At 41.1% G+C, this 16,160-nt stretch overlaps 1 protein-coding gene across 3 annotated transcripts in view; it reads left to right on the top strand.

The window, feature by feature from the left end:
- Positions 1–11,795, top strand: part of SCAF11 (SR-related CTD associated factor 11) — a 50,130-nt gene extending 38,335 nt beyond the window's left edge. For 2 of the 3 annotated variants that reach the window (XM_015628493.1, XM_015628494.2), the window contains exons 11-15: positions 527–3,025; positions 5,005–5,348; positions 7,775–7,993; positions 8,434–8,553; positions 8,923–11,795. In XM_015628493.1, the coding sequence (XP_015483979.1) occupies positions 527–3,025; positions 5,005–5,348; positions 7,775–7,993; positions 8,434–8,553; positions 8,923–9,051 (3,311 nt within the window). In that variant the 3' untranslated portion in view covers positions 9,052–11,795. Of the gene's footprint in view, positions 1–526; positions 3,026–5,004; positions 5,349–6,299; positions 6,602–7,774; positions 7,994–8,433; positions 8,554–8,922 lie in introns of those variants that run through there. The other variant, XM_033514237.1, reaches the window with a different exon arrangement.
- Positions 11,796–16,160: the final 4,365 nt, after the last annotated feature.

The following is a 16,160-nucleotide window of genomic DNA, read 5'->3' as shown; positions in this document are numbered from 1 at the left end:
TGCCCTATAACTGGTGAATAAGTTTGCACTGTGACTGCTGTGTCTGATTAACTGCTGCGCATGTGATCATCCACTGATGGCCATTGGAAAATGTCCCTTTCTCTAGTACTGTGCTTCACTATCAACTGGCCTGTGGTACAGAGTGACAGGAACTGCTATATGCTGACAGTGTTGTGTGGTTAATTCATTACTTTTCTAACAGCTTGAATGCTGACTGTCTTTGAGCAGCCGTGTCAATAACAGTTTCACTGTGCATGCTATCACTGTCCATGTAGCCAGGCTAGCACTGCTTCTAAAGTGTGTGCTCAGATGTCTGATGTGTCTTACCTTGCTTCTGTTCTTTAAAACAACCAGTTTCCATTTAAAAAAGGAAAAAGGCTGTGGCAGTATTTCATAGTAAATCTTAAATTGTATTATTTGAGGATATCTGTTGATACCTGTTACACTGCAGAAGGCCCTTTTATGTTCTGAAACATGTTCAGATAAATGGTTACTATCAAATCTTAATGTCTTCTGTTTTTATTAGAATCTTTAGGCAAAGGATATGCTGTTGCGTGCACCCAAGAAGGAGAAGAGAAAAAGGAAGCTTCTGGTTCATCTGGCACTAGAGGAAGTAGGAGGAAATCAGTTACTACTACTCCTACAAGAAGGTCTGCACGAAACAGCAAAAACGAGCCTCTGAGTCAGTCTCGGAGCTCCCCTCGATCAAGCGGTTCTGCTTGCAGTGCCCCTGGTAGCAATAACTCATCTCTGAATAAAACTCATTCAGAAGCAGGGAATGCTCCTCCAAAGCGTAAGTCTAAAAGAGCAGTTAAACAACAAACACCTGCAGTTAAAAAGAAACTGAGAAGTTCTGCACGTTCTGAAAAATCACCCTGTGACTCAGTGGAAGATGATGACATTGCTGAGCCTGAAGCAGGCCTAACTTTAGATAAAGACCACCAGTCAGATAATGAGAGCAGTAATGCAAGCCTCCCACAGAAGAATAATGTAGAAGTGGAATCTGCTAATGGATTGGAAAGCTGTAGTGAGCATGCAGAAATTGAGGAAACTACAGGAGAATGTGACAGAGATGAAGATACTTCAGGCAATGCAGATGTAAGTTTTTCTCTCCAAGAACCCCCAGTACTAACTTCAGGAAGTGAAAGTCAGGAATTTGAAGTAAAAGATGTTACAGAAGAAAATGTAGATCTTGCCAATCAGGATGATTGTGAAAATACTCTTGAACAGGTGGAAACAGTAGCTAGTCCCAAAGATGATGTATACAACCATGTGACTTCTGAAAAAGTAGATCAAACATCATGTAGTCCTCAAAAAGAATTAATGGAGAACATAGAAACTTTGACAAAAGTAGATCAACCTATAGCTAGTCCAGAAAATGAATTGTTGGAACATCTGGAACCTTTGGGAAAAGATCAGCCATTAGAGAGCCCTGGAAGTGAATTGCCTGAGCATCCTGAAGCCATGGAAATGGATAATTCTGAGACTGAACTAAAGCCAGTAGTAGACTGTGCAAATATAAGTCCTGTTCAAAATGAAGAACCAGATGCATTAATACACAGTATTTCTATAGACAGTGCATCAGAACAACCCTTAAAAGAGAATACCATTTCAGAAAGTGAAGAGGGTGGAACTTCAGAGTCACCCCTGGTAAATGCTGAACATAAACATTTTGGTGAAGATAACAATGAAATGATACCAATGGACTGTGACTCATTTTGCAGTGACCAGAATGAACCTAAGATTGAACAATTACCACCACCTGAAAGTACAGAGCAAGAAGACGTGAACACCTTGCAGTGTGATGTGGGAAACTCTGCATCAGGTTCTGATGGAAAAGATGAAACTGTTCCTCAAGAAAGAGAGTGCCAGCCAGAGGTCAGAAAAGAGAAAAAGGCTCGAACTAGAAGATCTAGATTTCACTCTCCATCAACAACTTGGTCTCCTTCTGGGAGAGAGGGCAGGAAATCTCAATCACCATCCCCTAAAAGGGAGACAACTGGAGACACGAGCTCACGATCACCCAAGAAGGTAACTGTGAGGGAGGGAAGGAGATCCATGTCTTGTTCTCCAAAGAGAGACACACACATAGATGAGAAAAAAACACCATCTCGATCTCCCAAAAGGGAAAGTGTCAGGGAAAGCAGGAGATCATCTTCCCGATCAAGAACTAAGGATTCGTCTCCAAGGCGAAAATCCAGGTCTCGAAGCAGTGATAGAGATAATCAAAGAAGAGATCGTGACAGAGAAAGAAGAAATAGGAGGTGGTCTAGGTCACAGTCACGCTCTAGATCAAGGTCACGATCTAGGACTAGAAATAAAAGTTCTTCATTCTCTAGAAATGAGAGGGAAAGTCATTCACCTCGATGGAAAGAGAGATGGGCAAATGACAGCTGGAAGGGTCCCAGAGGAAACGATCGATACAGGAGAAGTGATCAAGAGAAACAGAATGAAACTCTTAAAAAAGAGAAAGACAGTAATACAGAAAAAAGCAATGAAGATCAATGTTCTTCAGATAAGCAGAGGAATGACTGTCCAGACTGGGTAATGGAGAGGATAAACTCTGTTCCTGAAGTCAGGAACAGAGAGAGAGAGAACCCACATTGGGAAGAGGGCAGGCACGATAATGCAGGACAGTCTTGGAATAAAAACTTTGGTTCAGGCTGGATTCCGAATCGAGGGAGAGGTCAGCGTGGCCGAGGTGGCCGTGGCCGAAGTGGTTTCATGTATGGAGACCAGAGTGAAAATCACTGGCAAAACAGAAAACCTCTCTCAGGGAACTCAAATGGTTCTGGGAATGAAGCTTCAAGGTTCTCAGAACAGCAGCCATACAAGCGTAAGAATGAACAAGAGTATTCATTTGATACACCCGCTGACAGGTCTGGGTGGACATCTGCATCCAGCTGGGCTGTGAGGAAGACTTTGCCTGCTGATGTGCAGAATTATTATTCGAGAAGGGGACGCAATTCATCAAGCCCACAGTCTGGATGGGGAATGAGACAAGAAGAGGAGACACCTGAACAAGGTATTAATGGTTTTGAAATATAATTGTTTAGTCACAGATGCAGTAGCTGAACAAAATCCTGCCACATTGCCCCGTGATCTGGTCTGCAGATTAATTATTTAAAAATCAGTTTGGGGTGAATCCATACTCTTTTTGCAATATGGAGGAGTAAAGGTGTGGAGTTCGGTGATTTCTTGTAATTTGATGGCTTCTTGGTTTTGCATAAAGTCCAAATTTGGACTTTATTAAGGACTGTGCATGTGAAGAATGCTGCTGAAGTAAATTGATTTGGCTGAAGTAAAGGCATATCTTCATGGTTACTCTTAGCATCTGCACAACTTTAAGAAGACTAATTCATTTCAAAAATACATGAATTTGCCTGTGCAGACCTACACAGCAGATTTTAGAGATGACAATGCAGCTTGTTGATGTTTATCTTGCTCCTAGATAAGCACAGTCCTGTTTAAATGCTTTTAAAAAAATCTAGGGTAATTTATAAGTACAAAACCAGTGTGTTTACTGTATTTCAGTATTAAAATTCCTCTAAAATGTCAATATAAATCTAAATCAGTTTTTGAGGGGTTTTTATATCTAAAAGAAATAAATTTTTTGGTAGAAAGTAAGTTAATTGAACTGTAGATGAGATTGATTCTGAATAGTTAAGAAGTCATCCAGAGGTTATTGATGCCCTGATTAATAATCTTGAAAGATAGATGTGAATTGAATTCAAGAACTATGAAATCCATTTCTGAAGACAACCACACTTGCACTCTTGCACTCTCTCCTTGTTTTGCCTTTCATTTTTATCCATTTTCATCCCATATGCCAGCAGTTTTCTCCATCTTCTGAGAGAGAACGGCATCAGTGGCTTCCTAGTTTTGAGGCAACGTTGTCACCCTTCTATCTATTACAGGGAAAACTTAACAAAACTGTAACTGAAAGCATTTTTTGATTCAAAGACTTTTTCATATAGTTCAGGAACAATCATGCTGTTATTCACTTTTGGAACCTGAATTCAGCTGATAATAGTACAACAGTCTCTCATAACTGGATAAAACAGGCTAGGTTGCCATCATGACATGGTCCTCTAGGGCAACCTGCTTTTCCTGACCCTGCTTGAGCAGGGAGGCTGGACCAGGGAGTCTCAATAGGTTCCTTCCAACCTCAGTGATTCTATTATCCTGTTACCTTTACAAATGAGGTTTTGGGCTGACATGTAAGGCTTTAGATTACGATCCCTGTGAATTACATGACAGGGTTCCTCAAGGAAGGAATTCTAAGGAAGGACATTTAAATTGTAGCTTGCTTATCAATCATTTTTCCAAACTAATTTCTTGACTTCTGGAAGGCTTGCTGCTTATGTCTGGATTTTAACTTTTTGGCCTCTGTTGAAGAGAAGAAGGGATATCAAAGTAATTTAAGAAGTGCTACCTACTACTCCCAGAGGTTATTTTTACTTCTAGGTTTTACCTGTTGTACTATTAAGGGGGTTTAGAACAACTCTTTCCTAAAATGAATATCTCCTCAATGGTTTGAGGATGACTTATTTCTCGGTGTGAAAAATCCCAACAGAGTATTTCTGTAATTACCAGAACTGTACAGTGAGTCTGGAGCAGAGACTTTCTGATGTAGTTATGTGTGACTAACCTTCTGCAATTGCAGAACTGGGTAAATTATGTTCTCTTCCTGCTCTTTGGTGAAAAGTTGTAGTTTCATTGTGATGAAATAATTATTGGCTGTGTTATGGGAACAAGTAGAGAAAACAAATTCACAACATAGGCTTTCAAAGTAACCTGAACTTTTTAAACCTGGAAGCCTGCATTTGGTTTCATGGCATGTACAGTGGTGAGTGCCATGCAATATCTTGAAAATACTCAAGTTATAGAAAGCTTTTTGATAATACATCTTTAATTAAGAGTTTAGACACCTGGCTGCCCTTTTGCTTTATTAAGTACAGAATTTCTTCTTGATATACTGTCTGGTGGTTTTTGTTTTGGCAGATCCAAACCTGAAAGACCAAGGCAACCAGCAAAGTGATGGTTCTCAGTTACCAATAAATATGATGCAGCAACAAATGAATGTAATGCCACAAGTGAATGCACAGCACCAACCTATGAATATCTTCCCGTACCCAGTGGGTGTCCATCCTCCCCTGATGAATATGCAACGAAATCCTTTCAACATCCACCCTCCAATGCCCATGCATCTCCCTACCGGAGTGCCTCTCATACAGGTAGCTGCTCCCACAAATATTTCTCAGGGATTACCTCCGCCTCCACCTCCACCCCCACCATCTCAACAAGTCAACTACATTGCTTCACAGCAAGATGGAAAACAATTGCAGGTATGCTTTATCAGAAGCCATGGCAAGAACAGTAGTGAAATAAGACCAGTTAAGGATTTTTTTATCTTGAATACCATAAATTTATACTTGCAGTTTCTTTCTCTCTTGCCTGTTTTCTTCCACCCTGTATCAAATTTGAAGTGGAAGCATCCATGAGCATATGAGTTGTTCAGAGACTGTAGCTTTTATATAATAACATAAAACATCATAACTGTGTTTCTGTGGTAATGGAACGCTGAAAAATTTCATCAGTGTTGTCCATTATCTTTTCTATCTTAGAAGTGAACTGCTTCCAAAACTAAATTTTGCCCTTCCAAACCTGATTTTAAAGCATTTTAGGAAATGCTTGAATACCCTTTCAGCAGCATGCAGGAAGTGATCTAAACTCCTGTGTTGCAGTTCTCATTCTGTGGGGGTCTTATCAGCAGAGGAAAATTGCCAAGTACTGCATGGCACTCATTTGTTCCACACTTCCATTCTCCAGCTGTCACCATCTCAGTGGCTTCCCCACACATGTTTTTTTATTCTGTTTAATCTTTTGAGCCTTTTTATTAATAATTTCTGAGGCCTCTTATGTGTTTCTTACTTCCCTCTTCTTACCTGACTCTCCTGGTTTTGCATGCCCTGTTTGAGACCTAACTCCCATTTTATTTCTCCAGTTTCAAAAAGACTCTGCCATGCTTAGGGCAGGTCAGACCATCTTTTAAGGACTCTCAAGATACCTTTAAAACAATTCTGGTGTATGTGAGCTCCTCCTGTAGCTAGCTGTTTATATTCAGAGCTTTTGTATCAAGGAAAGGAATATGAACAACTTGGAGAACCCATGGTGCTACAAGAAGGTGTAATGCTACGTTTAGGATAAGTAAAGGGCTCTTCAGGAGTTGACTAGGGTTTGTGCTTTTCTTTTGCTGCTGCCTGTTCTAACCTAAACCACTTTCCCCTACATTCCAGGTTGAAAAAGTGAACAAATGATTTCTAGCCCTCTGTTTTCATGCATCATCTCTAAAGATCTGAAGTGAACTGATAAATGGCCTACATTGTTCTCACTTTTCGCTGCTGTCATCTGCTCATATTCATTAACTCAGAACAAGGAGAGTTGAGTGCTGTGGGAAATACTGAGTGGGATTACAGGCCATATGAAATACACTGCAAAGTAAACCAACAATGTAGTGCTGGAATTAAAACCCTGGTAGATTGCTTATTAATTTAATTAATTCCTCCTGTCTTTATTAAAATATTTTTGCAATTTGAAATCCAGTAGATTTAACTTCCAAAAATGTAAGAAGATATGACATAGGCTTCAAACCTCTGAAATGAGTATCTAATGCAGTAATAAATACGTTACTGTAAAGATTGTGTATTGCTGCAAAATGCAGTCGGCTGTTGTAAAGCCCATGTTGCACTTGTTCTTACCTGCTTCTGTGGACTGGTGTCCATGAACCTGAATGCTCTTGCAGCTGCTGCTGCTTTTTCTTTGAGCTTTCATTCAACAACCCCTCAGTAGCACAACAGAAATGACTGAATAGTGCAGGACACCACCTGTCCTTCCTGTTGAAAGGAAAATGAAGAGAGCATACTGGTGAGCGTTAGCATGCTGATTATAACAGTTCCATTTCTCTCTCCTCTCCAGAGAGCTCAGCTCCATTTTGTTATTTTCCATTTAGATAAATGTAGATGTGTAAAGAGTAATGGTGATGACCTGCAAAAAAGCAGTGTTTAGAGAAGCCTGCCAGAAACATGTCAGGAGGATGTTCTGGGATTTTTCTAAAAATGGCTTCTATCTGAAGTCTGAGAGCTACTTAATTTCTCAATTCAAAAGTATGTATATTGTCTTTTGGTTATGTCTGGAAATGGCCAGAAAATGGCTTTTTCTGAAAAACAGATCCTGGTACTTCAGACAATGTTTCATCTCTTGCCTGTGTATTTATATGTGCAAGTTCAAGCTGATAACAAACATGAAAATAGATGTTTTCAAAGCAGCATCATTATGATGCAGGAATGCAAGTAAATGGCTTTGAGTACCTTTTGTTTGTGTTTTTAGGTGCTGATTTTTTTTAGAAAATGTTTACTTATCACAGTTCTGTTTTGTAAATCAGATTGATTCTGCAGCCATAAACTTCCTTCCCCCTGTACTACCTCCCCTGGTGCTGGTTTGCAGGCTATTTGATTACTGGGATCAGAGCTAGAAAATGGCAGCCACTTTGGTGACATGGAAGATGCTTTACTTCTCAAGCTTTTCTTTTTGTTTTTTTCTTTGAGTAGATCTAATGTAATGTGTGTACCTTCCATAATCATGGGCAGTGTGGAAATTAGGTAATGAACCAAAGCATGTGGTATTTGTGCTCGTTCTAGAGCAGCTGAGACTCCTAGAAAGGCACATTGCCATATAGAATGACATATTAACTACTGGTAACTTTTTAAAACAGGGTATTCCAAATGCTTCTCATGTAAGTAACAGCATGAGTGCTCCAGCTTTGCCTGCTCCAGCAGCAGTCCTGGGAAACGTGGGAACAGTTCAGGGACCAAATTCGGGTAATGCAACGTCATCAGGTCACATGAAGAGCTCTAATGCAGCTGTAAAACTGGGAGAAAACAAAGCAAGCGTAACAGTGGAAGCCAGTGCAGATAGCTCGAAGAAGGACCAGGCAAGTTCAAAGTTCAGCATGTATTTATATATACACTGTTTATATATTTCCATTAAAACATATACATTTTAATTTTTTATATAAATGCATTTTGATATACTGAAAAATAGCAAGTTATGACAATAACCCTTCAGTGTAACATACTCCATACCATCATGTATGTAATGCTTTTGTGGCAGTCAGAGGACACAGATTAGCCTCTGACTCTTTAATGTAGTCTTTAAAGCAGCACTGTTACAAATATTACTTGAATTGCTGTGGGAAAATGTTCTGTTCTTAGAGCACAGCAGCTCCCATGAGAGCTGAAATGTGGGGGGGAGCAGGGGTGGGGGTGCTTTTCTAATCTTCTGTAGCAACCTTTTTCCTCTAAAGTTTTAATTTGTGATTGATAAAGATACATAGGCAGCGAAATATAATGCTCAAGTTTGTTTTCTCTTCAGAAATTGTTAATTCAAGAAAAAGCAGCACAAGAGGTCAAGCTGGCGATTAAACCTTTCTACCAAAACAAAGATATCACTAAGGAGGAATACAAAGAAATTGTGCGGAAAGCTGTAGATAAAGTAAGTTGGTCCAGTAATCCAAGCTGCACACATTTCACCTGGAGCAAGCTTTGGGGTGGGTTTGTCATTATTGTGGGAACAGCTTATGATTGCTGGAAAGGGGGAAGATGGAGAAGCAAAAATACTTTTCTTCTTTCTCCATCCACAAGAGCTTTCTTTGGCTTCTCAGAACAGAATCTGGTTATTGTGTGGAAAAGTTGAATGGGAATTCAGAAGTACTTGGGAAGCAATCGGAAAGTATTATGACTTTTAAAATATGTTTTGCCTGGGATGGAAGAATCACAAGTGTCAGGAGATAAATGAATAATGTGGGACTGTGGCAAATCAATGGAAATGTTTCAAGCGTTTTTGTTCTTTAAACTGTTGCAGGTTTGTCATAGCAAGAGCGGAGAAGTTAATTCTGCAAAAGTGGCAAATCTAGTGAAAGCGTATGTAGACAAATACAAGCATTCACGGAAGAAAAATCCTGAAGAGGCAGTCTCCTGTGAAAGGAAATAAAATATGTTTTCATTTTTTAGTTTTATTCTATCTGCAAAGTGCAATTTCAATGTGAACTGTTAACTGAAAATTGTACATGACAGTGATTTGAATTTGGTTTTGATAAAATTATTTTTCAAGGTAGTGTATAATGTTTTGTTCTAAAGAAATATAGATCTTCAGGGCAACTTCTTTATTCCTTTTTAAAACAGATTTCTAAAAAGAATAAAGGTGTAAAGAAGAATCATTAGGAATGTACGATTGTGTGGATAATTAGATGTACAGCATTTTGACTTGAATAAGAGAGTGCATTAACTTAGAACCTTTGAGTACGTTGGGTTTGGAACAGGTATGTACAGTACATGTGATCAGTCAGATTAAAGTAAAATTTTTCTTTTGATTGCTCCCTAATTATAGCAAAGGTGAAATAATTAATTGCCTTGACAAATATTTCTAGTGTTAACTGGACAGGCTGAATGCAGGGGTCACAATGTGTATATTAAAAAAGCACATAGAGTTGTCTGAACACAACTGTTTAGATTTCAAAAAGAAAAGTCATAAACAGTAAAATGTGGTGCCCAAAAGCATGGGTGCTGCACAGCTGTTGTAACACCAAATAAAAATTATGCTGCTTGGTATTGTTTGTGATGTTTTTCAATTTGTTTCAAGATAGTGGGATAACTTGAATAATTTTTATGTGTTGAAAGCCCTCAATGACCACACACTGCTAACCTCAGCTCAGGTTGTGCCCTTAGGCTAGCAGGAAATTAGTGTACTAAAGCTAGTTCAGAAACAGAAAAGTTTCTTCTTCAAGTAAAATCAAGAAAGCTGGAATTTATTGTTAGGTTCCCAGTTGACCAGAGACTGCCAGCTGTGCCAGTCTCAGTTGCATAATAGCTTTCTCCATTAGTTAGGGACTGCAGCATGAATCACCAGACTGGTATTGGTGAGCCTGTGCCACCGGAAGCCAAGTGTTCCTGCTTCCCTGAGCCCTGGGGAGAGTTATTAGAGGTACCACAGGCATTCTAAAAACAGCTGTGGGGTCACTGGGTGTGCCTGGGAAAAGCTGGCACCTCAGGTAAGAGCAGTTTTACTGAGGCAGCAGCAGGGAGGGTTGATGAAATACTGAGATCACCCATGTGCTCCTTAGCGAAAGAACAGCTTGAGATCCCTCTCAAAGGAGCCTTACTCTGATTTGTTCCCTTACTCTTACACAGTTTTATTCAAATCTTGTCACACAACCCTCCAGTCATGCTGTGCCATAACAGCCTTTGGTGGTGGCTCAGCCTGGCTTCCACTCCAGCCCAAAGCCTCCTGGCCCAGAAGCAGGAATAAAACATTTTAACAGAAAGCATCAGTTGATTTTTCTGAGAAATTTATCTTTGTAGCAAGTAGTTCCCAAATTACCTGGTTTTGGCAGAAAACAGTCTCACCTTCTAAGTAACTTTTTCAGAAGCCTGAGGATGACATAAGGGATATCCACCCCTGTGTAACACACACATAGGGTAGAGAGAGAGGTGTAAAAATGTGATGTTTGCCACAACAGTTGATTGCTTGGTTTTAACTATAACTTTCTGCAGACTTAATGAAGCATTTGATTGTCTATATTTATTTTTGTGTGCCTAAATACAAATGCTATGTAAATTAGAAACAGATATAATACATTTTCTACAGTCAAGTCAGGTTTTAGACTTTTCAGTATACTCAGTTTTACAGTATGATAGCAATTTGTAAGATCTCTTGAACTATTTTAAGCTAAAATTGGTTAGCACTTTTTGAAAAATGTAGCAAATTGCTATGTGTATCCTGGTTTATCACGCCATGCGTACTTTATTACATTTTCCTTCTCTGAATTTTTGGATTTTAATCACTTTTTATATCTTGTTCTAGTCTATACAGTTGAGCCTTGCTATAAAGCTCCTTTCAGGAGTAAGATAAGTGTTTCAAGTGGGTTTTTTTCCTCTTTTGGAAGAGAGGTGGAAATTGGAGGAGGTGGGAAGAAACAAGGGAGGATTTGAATTGGGAGAAGGGAGGGGTCATTAGTTTCTTGTTTTGCAGCTGCTGGGTGGAAGAGAAGCTGTCACTGGCTGCCACGTTGTTGGGGCAGTGACTATAGTGATGCTCCACTGTATTTTAAAACCTAACGCAGAATAGAAGATAGAGTAGAATGTGATCAGTAACTTTATTTTTTACAATTAAATACTTCAGAATTTATCAGAAAATATGCAGTTTGTTACAATTTCTATGTTGAATTAAAGAAATGCATTGCCTTAATCTGTAGACTCTGCTCCTGTTTCTCCTGAAAAGCAGCGAGGTCTCTGCTGGTGCAGCTGCCTGAGAAGGGGAGCAATCTCGGAGTCCTGGTTGTGTTCCCATAGAATGAAGGTGTATTTCTGTTTATCGAAACACCTTCTACTGAAACGTCCCAACGTGCACCAGCTCTGAGGGCACAGGTGGGGAGCTGAGCCCCTGTGCTGCCTTCATGGTAGTGGCGATTCCTTCAATCCAATCTGCCTTGTGGAAATCAATTACTAAAGTGTACCTTCGGTGAACTTATGCAAATCAAAAGGTTTTTCCTTGCACCCCTTCCTCTTTCTCACTGTGCATGCTGCTTGAATGTCTCATTCTAAAGATAAACCTTACAAGCACAGTGGCTGTCTGAAGTCCACAGCACTGTGTATGTAGGCTGGAGTGCTGGCTACTGAAAAAAATACAATTTAGTTTCGTGTAGTGTCTAACAGTTTCTAATAAATTCTTTTCTCTCAGCTGATAGTGTTTGGTTTTAAATGACTCTGGCTCAAGTGGTGTGGTTTGGAAAGCAAGGTAGCTCCTGTTCCTTCTGCACACACGCATTTATCTTGTCCTGTGTTGTCTGGGTGCCCCCTCCTTTACATCTAAGTTAGTCTTCACCCTGCCTTGCCAGAGTGCAGGTGCTCCAAGCTAGAACAAACAAACGCAGGTGGCAAAGAGTCCATTCACCCTGCGATTTGCAAAACATGGAGGGGTTCAGGGCAGGAGTGGAGCACTGCTGTGGGAAGCAAATGGGGCAGGACTGAAACCTGTGGGCGTACCCTACACATGACCGACCTAAGGAGCAGCTTCACTGAAATACCCTTGGGAGCTTTTAGTGCAGGAGACCTGGCCTGCATTGGGAACAAAATTCCAGGCATCCCTTTGCTTCCAAGAGGTACCTCCACTGTACCTTCACGGGGTACCTCCGTAGGATGGCACTGGTGTGAGAGCTACAGTTAGGGAGCTACGCTGGCAACATTTGTCATAAACCTTACAATTATTCACATTGATCAATTCTTGATAAATAGTAGAGATGACAGTAAGGACAATAAAATAAATCACCAATTTCAGTAACTACAGAGTACTAATTAGATGCAGCAGGTTTCAAAATAAAGGAGTGTCTATGAATTTTTTTTTAAAGTTTCTAATCACTAAGTTAGTAAGAAAACCACTAAGAGCACACGTAACTACTTGAATAGAAGGAGATGAAGCTCTGGCAAAGCACAGGCTGGGATCTGCAACTTGAGAAACTTGACTCTTCCAATATCACTCACAACTCCCAGATTCCCACCAACAGTAAAGCTCAACCTGATCTTCACTGCCTTGCACTGTGCAGGAAGTACAGGGGCTGACAGCAATAGTCAGTGTCCATTACACGTAAACATTCCAAACCAGAGTGCTAACCAAAATCCAACACAAATTACTGCAGGAGTCAAACACAAATTTTGGCAGCAGGTTGTCATATAATTAGTCCTAACGTTCTGAAGATATTTAAAACTCACTGAGTTTCTTACAAGGAGCATCCCTCAAAAATAGCCAGGCATTTCTTGATCATTTGGTGCAGTAGCAAGTGTGATGATAGAAAATAACTCTTGGAAGTCAGAGTTCACTGTAAATTCCAGAGCCTTTTACCAAAAAATGGGGCTGAGGACTAGGAAAGTAGCTTCACAGGGTCTGGTGTCAAGCCCTAAACCTGGCATTGCAGGGCTTTTCCTAGAGGATGATTGAAACAAATATTTCTAATAACAATAGAGTGATACTTGGTACTGGGGAAGTACAACACACACCCCGTACAGTGCAGGCACTGAGGTTATGTGGGTTGGGGTGAGGGATTCCATTTTTGATGTGCTTTGGATCATCTATGAGTTTAGTTGCAGGTCAGCTGCTTAAAACTTTACAGGAGCTAGCAGGAAAACCGGGATGAGGGTGCAAGTTCTCCTAGAGAATGCGTTTCAGACCTTGTGATTCACCATGTAACTCTGTTGTAAACAATAAAAACACAGTGTGTGTTGCCCAGAGGCCAGGACAACCAGACATTGGTGTAAAGGAAAAATTTACTGTTTGACAGGACAACTATTTTCCTGTGGACATGTGGGCTCAAAACCCCTGAGGAACAAAACCTCCATATCCACTCAGATTGCATTTTGCAGGAAATCCACCTCAGACCAGCTGTCCAACAGCCACCCAACATCACAGCAGGAGACAGATTGTACCATGGTTCACCCTTATGAGATTTTTGTTACTCTAATATTGCACCTCTATTCACCTGCAGTAAATCAGCATTTTTCAAAGGTATGGGCTCAGATTTCTCTCTGGTTATCACAGACAGGGAGGAGCCAAGACCCAAGTGACAACTGTGAAAAAAGCAGGCTTCTAAAACCAAGACAGCTCTGAAGTCCTGGTAATTTAAGAAGATACTGCCCTTTCACCACAAACAAACATTCCTCTCACTGGTGATAACTTTATTCATTAAAACCAGCCTTGAATCATCTGCCACTTGAAAAAAATTCACGAACTCAAACCCCTCTGCAAAATGCCCCTCATTCATCTCCTTCGGGGAAACATTCAGCTGCAGAGTGCACTCCCTGCCATGCAGGACACCAAGCAACCTTTAGGCTCCCTCAGCTCGCTGCCCCTGCCACGCTCTGCAGCCTGCACACACATTCCCGGATCCAGCAAGCCAAGGGACATCAGCCATGGAGCTCCCTGCAGCCACTCATGCAGGGAATGTCCAACAGCAAAGCAACTACCTGGTAAGAAGGCAGAGGAGGGAGGAAGCACAATGGGATAGGCACACGTGGCTGCAGCTGTTGTGTGTCAGCAGATCTTGTGATGCAGTGATGGGAACTCTCACCTCTACACTACACACTCTGGAGCTTTTCCCTCCAGGTTACCCCCCCCTGTGAAGTTTGAAACTAGCAAGAAAAAATGAGAGAAATATATTTTTAGTAGTAATAAAATGATTCAAATCCAGGATGTGCTTTGCCCCAAACTGTAGGCAGGCAGTACTTATCAGAATGGCTGTGCAGTTCAGCCCTGCCATCACACTCTGTGCAGGGAACACCAGGAACTGCATCATCAAGCACAGCCGAGCATAAAGTCATGGGAAAAAGAGCTGATCTAAAGAGGTGATCAACTGCAGCACATTTCCTCCTTCAGGAAAGGGTGCTGCAATAGCTTTCAGTGGAGTTAGAGCACAGGCCAATGAAGTGCTGTGTTACTGTGCTGACAACTTCACAACCCCTAGGGTATTCAAGCTGATGACTGAGGATAGTGTTTACTTCAGCAAGAGATGCTTTTAGCATCCTTAAAATACTGCAAAACACTTTGAAGGACAAAATATAACTATAGATAGAATTCCTCATTAAAAAAATACAGCTAATCTGGAATCAGTGTGATATAATTTTGCTTTGGGTTTTTTTCCCCAAAGAAATTTATACTCTTCTTCAAGATGATGTAGAGCCAAGCCACAACAAAGATTCTTTATGACTGTGTTCCAGTGAGAGGATGCTCACTGGAGAGCACAGAACATTTTCCACCAGTTGTATTGAGCAGCAGTAACACTGAAGTAATTTATAATAAAGAAAATATATAAAAAAGAAATTTTACCTGTTATTACCTGTTTCAAAACCATCTGTAAGGTTCATATGCTGTGTATCATGTAATATGAACTGCACGTTGCCAGTTGCTCCCTCCCCTCAATGAGGTTTCAGAAACTGGATTTGTCACAAACTTGGAGCTGTGAAGAGTTAATTGACAGCAACTCTGCATCAAACTCCCCCACATCACTGTTAAACTAACAGGCACCAAAATACGATGCCACGGAGCTGAGCCATCACACTGCAGTAAGAGCCATTACACCTCACCAAGGTGCCCCTGTGCATCCTGCAGCTTTTTGCCTGCTGGCACCTATGCTCTGAACTGGGGCATTCCCCTGGAGCAGTGGGCCAGGAAGTCCTTCCCAGGGAAGCAATGCCTGCACACAAATCCAGAGTGCAGACCGGGGCTCTCCACAGGCTGCCAGTCAGTCAGCGGCACTGCTCCTCACCCGGGAAATGCCCCCGCAGCCAGGGCGGGTTTGAGCCGGCGGCTGCAGCGTGAGCTGTGCTGAGCTCTGTAAGGTGCCCGCAACAGAAACACTCTGGGAGGGACAGCTCCAGCTTCTGCTCTGCACCCCACACCCTGCAATGTCAGGCTGCCCACGTGGATAAGAGCTTTGCTTGAAAGACAGCAAAGTAAAGCGATTTCCACAGCTTCCTTAGAAAGAGTGCTCTCTACTTCATTTTCTCCATTTTTAATTCCATTATTCCATACTGTATTTCATAAACTACTGGAACCAATTATTTTCTGTAAGATCACATTTTGCCCTCACACATTGTGTCCTCTCAGTCACCATGGAAAATTATTCAGTCCGTAAATCCATTAAATAACAGCAAATGCAACAGAGCTTTAAATGACTCTGTTTTCCAGAGAAACCTTAACTAGTTCCATATTTAGTGCAGACTCTTTAAGGCCAGGTTTGGTTCTCACCCTGGTCAGCAGTCAGGTTGTGGCTTTACAGAAACAGGAAGGTGGTTGTTTACCTGGAGCTGCGGTGGAGAAGTATTTGCACTGAGGACAGCAGACACAAACACAACATCTGCTCATCTGATACCTACTGACAAACTCCTGCCCCACACAAGTCAGCCACACAGACCTTGTCTGCACCAAAGGAACAGCTCTGAATTCTACCACTGACACAGGGTGAAATGGTTGTTACACTCTGGGTGCAAACATTTACAAAGTGCCACAAAAACATTATTTTAAACTAAGCTTCAAGTAGAAATCTCAAAGAGCAG

The sequence above is a fragment of the Parus major genome, chromosome 1A, assembly GCF_001522545.3.
Source record: "Parus major isolate Abel chromosome 1A, Parus_major1.1, whole genome shotgun sequence".
NCBI classification, from domain to species: domain Eukaryota; kingdom Metazoa; phylum Chordata; class Aves; order Passeriformes; family Paridae; genus Parus; species Parus major.
The sequence above is the reverse complement of the archived record's forward strand: the minus strand, read 5'-3'. Positions and strand labels throughout refer to the sequence as shown.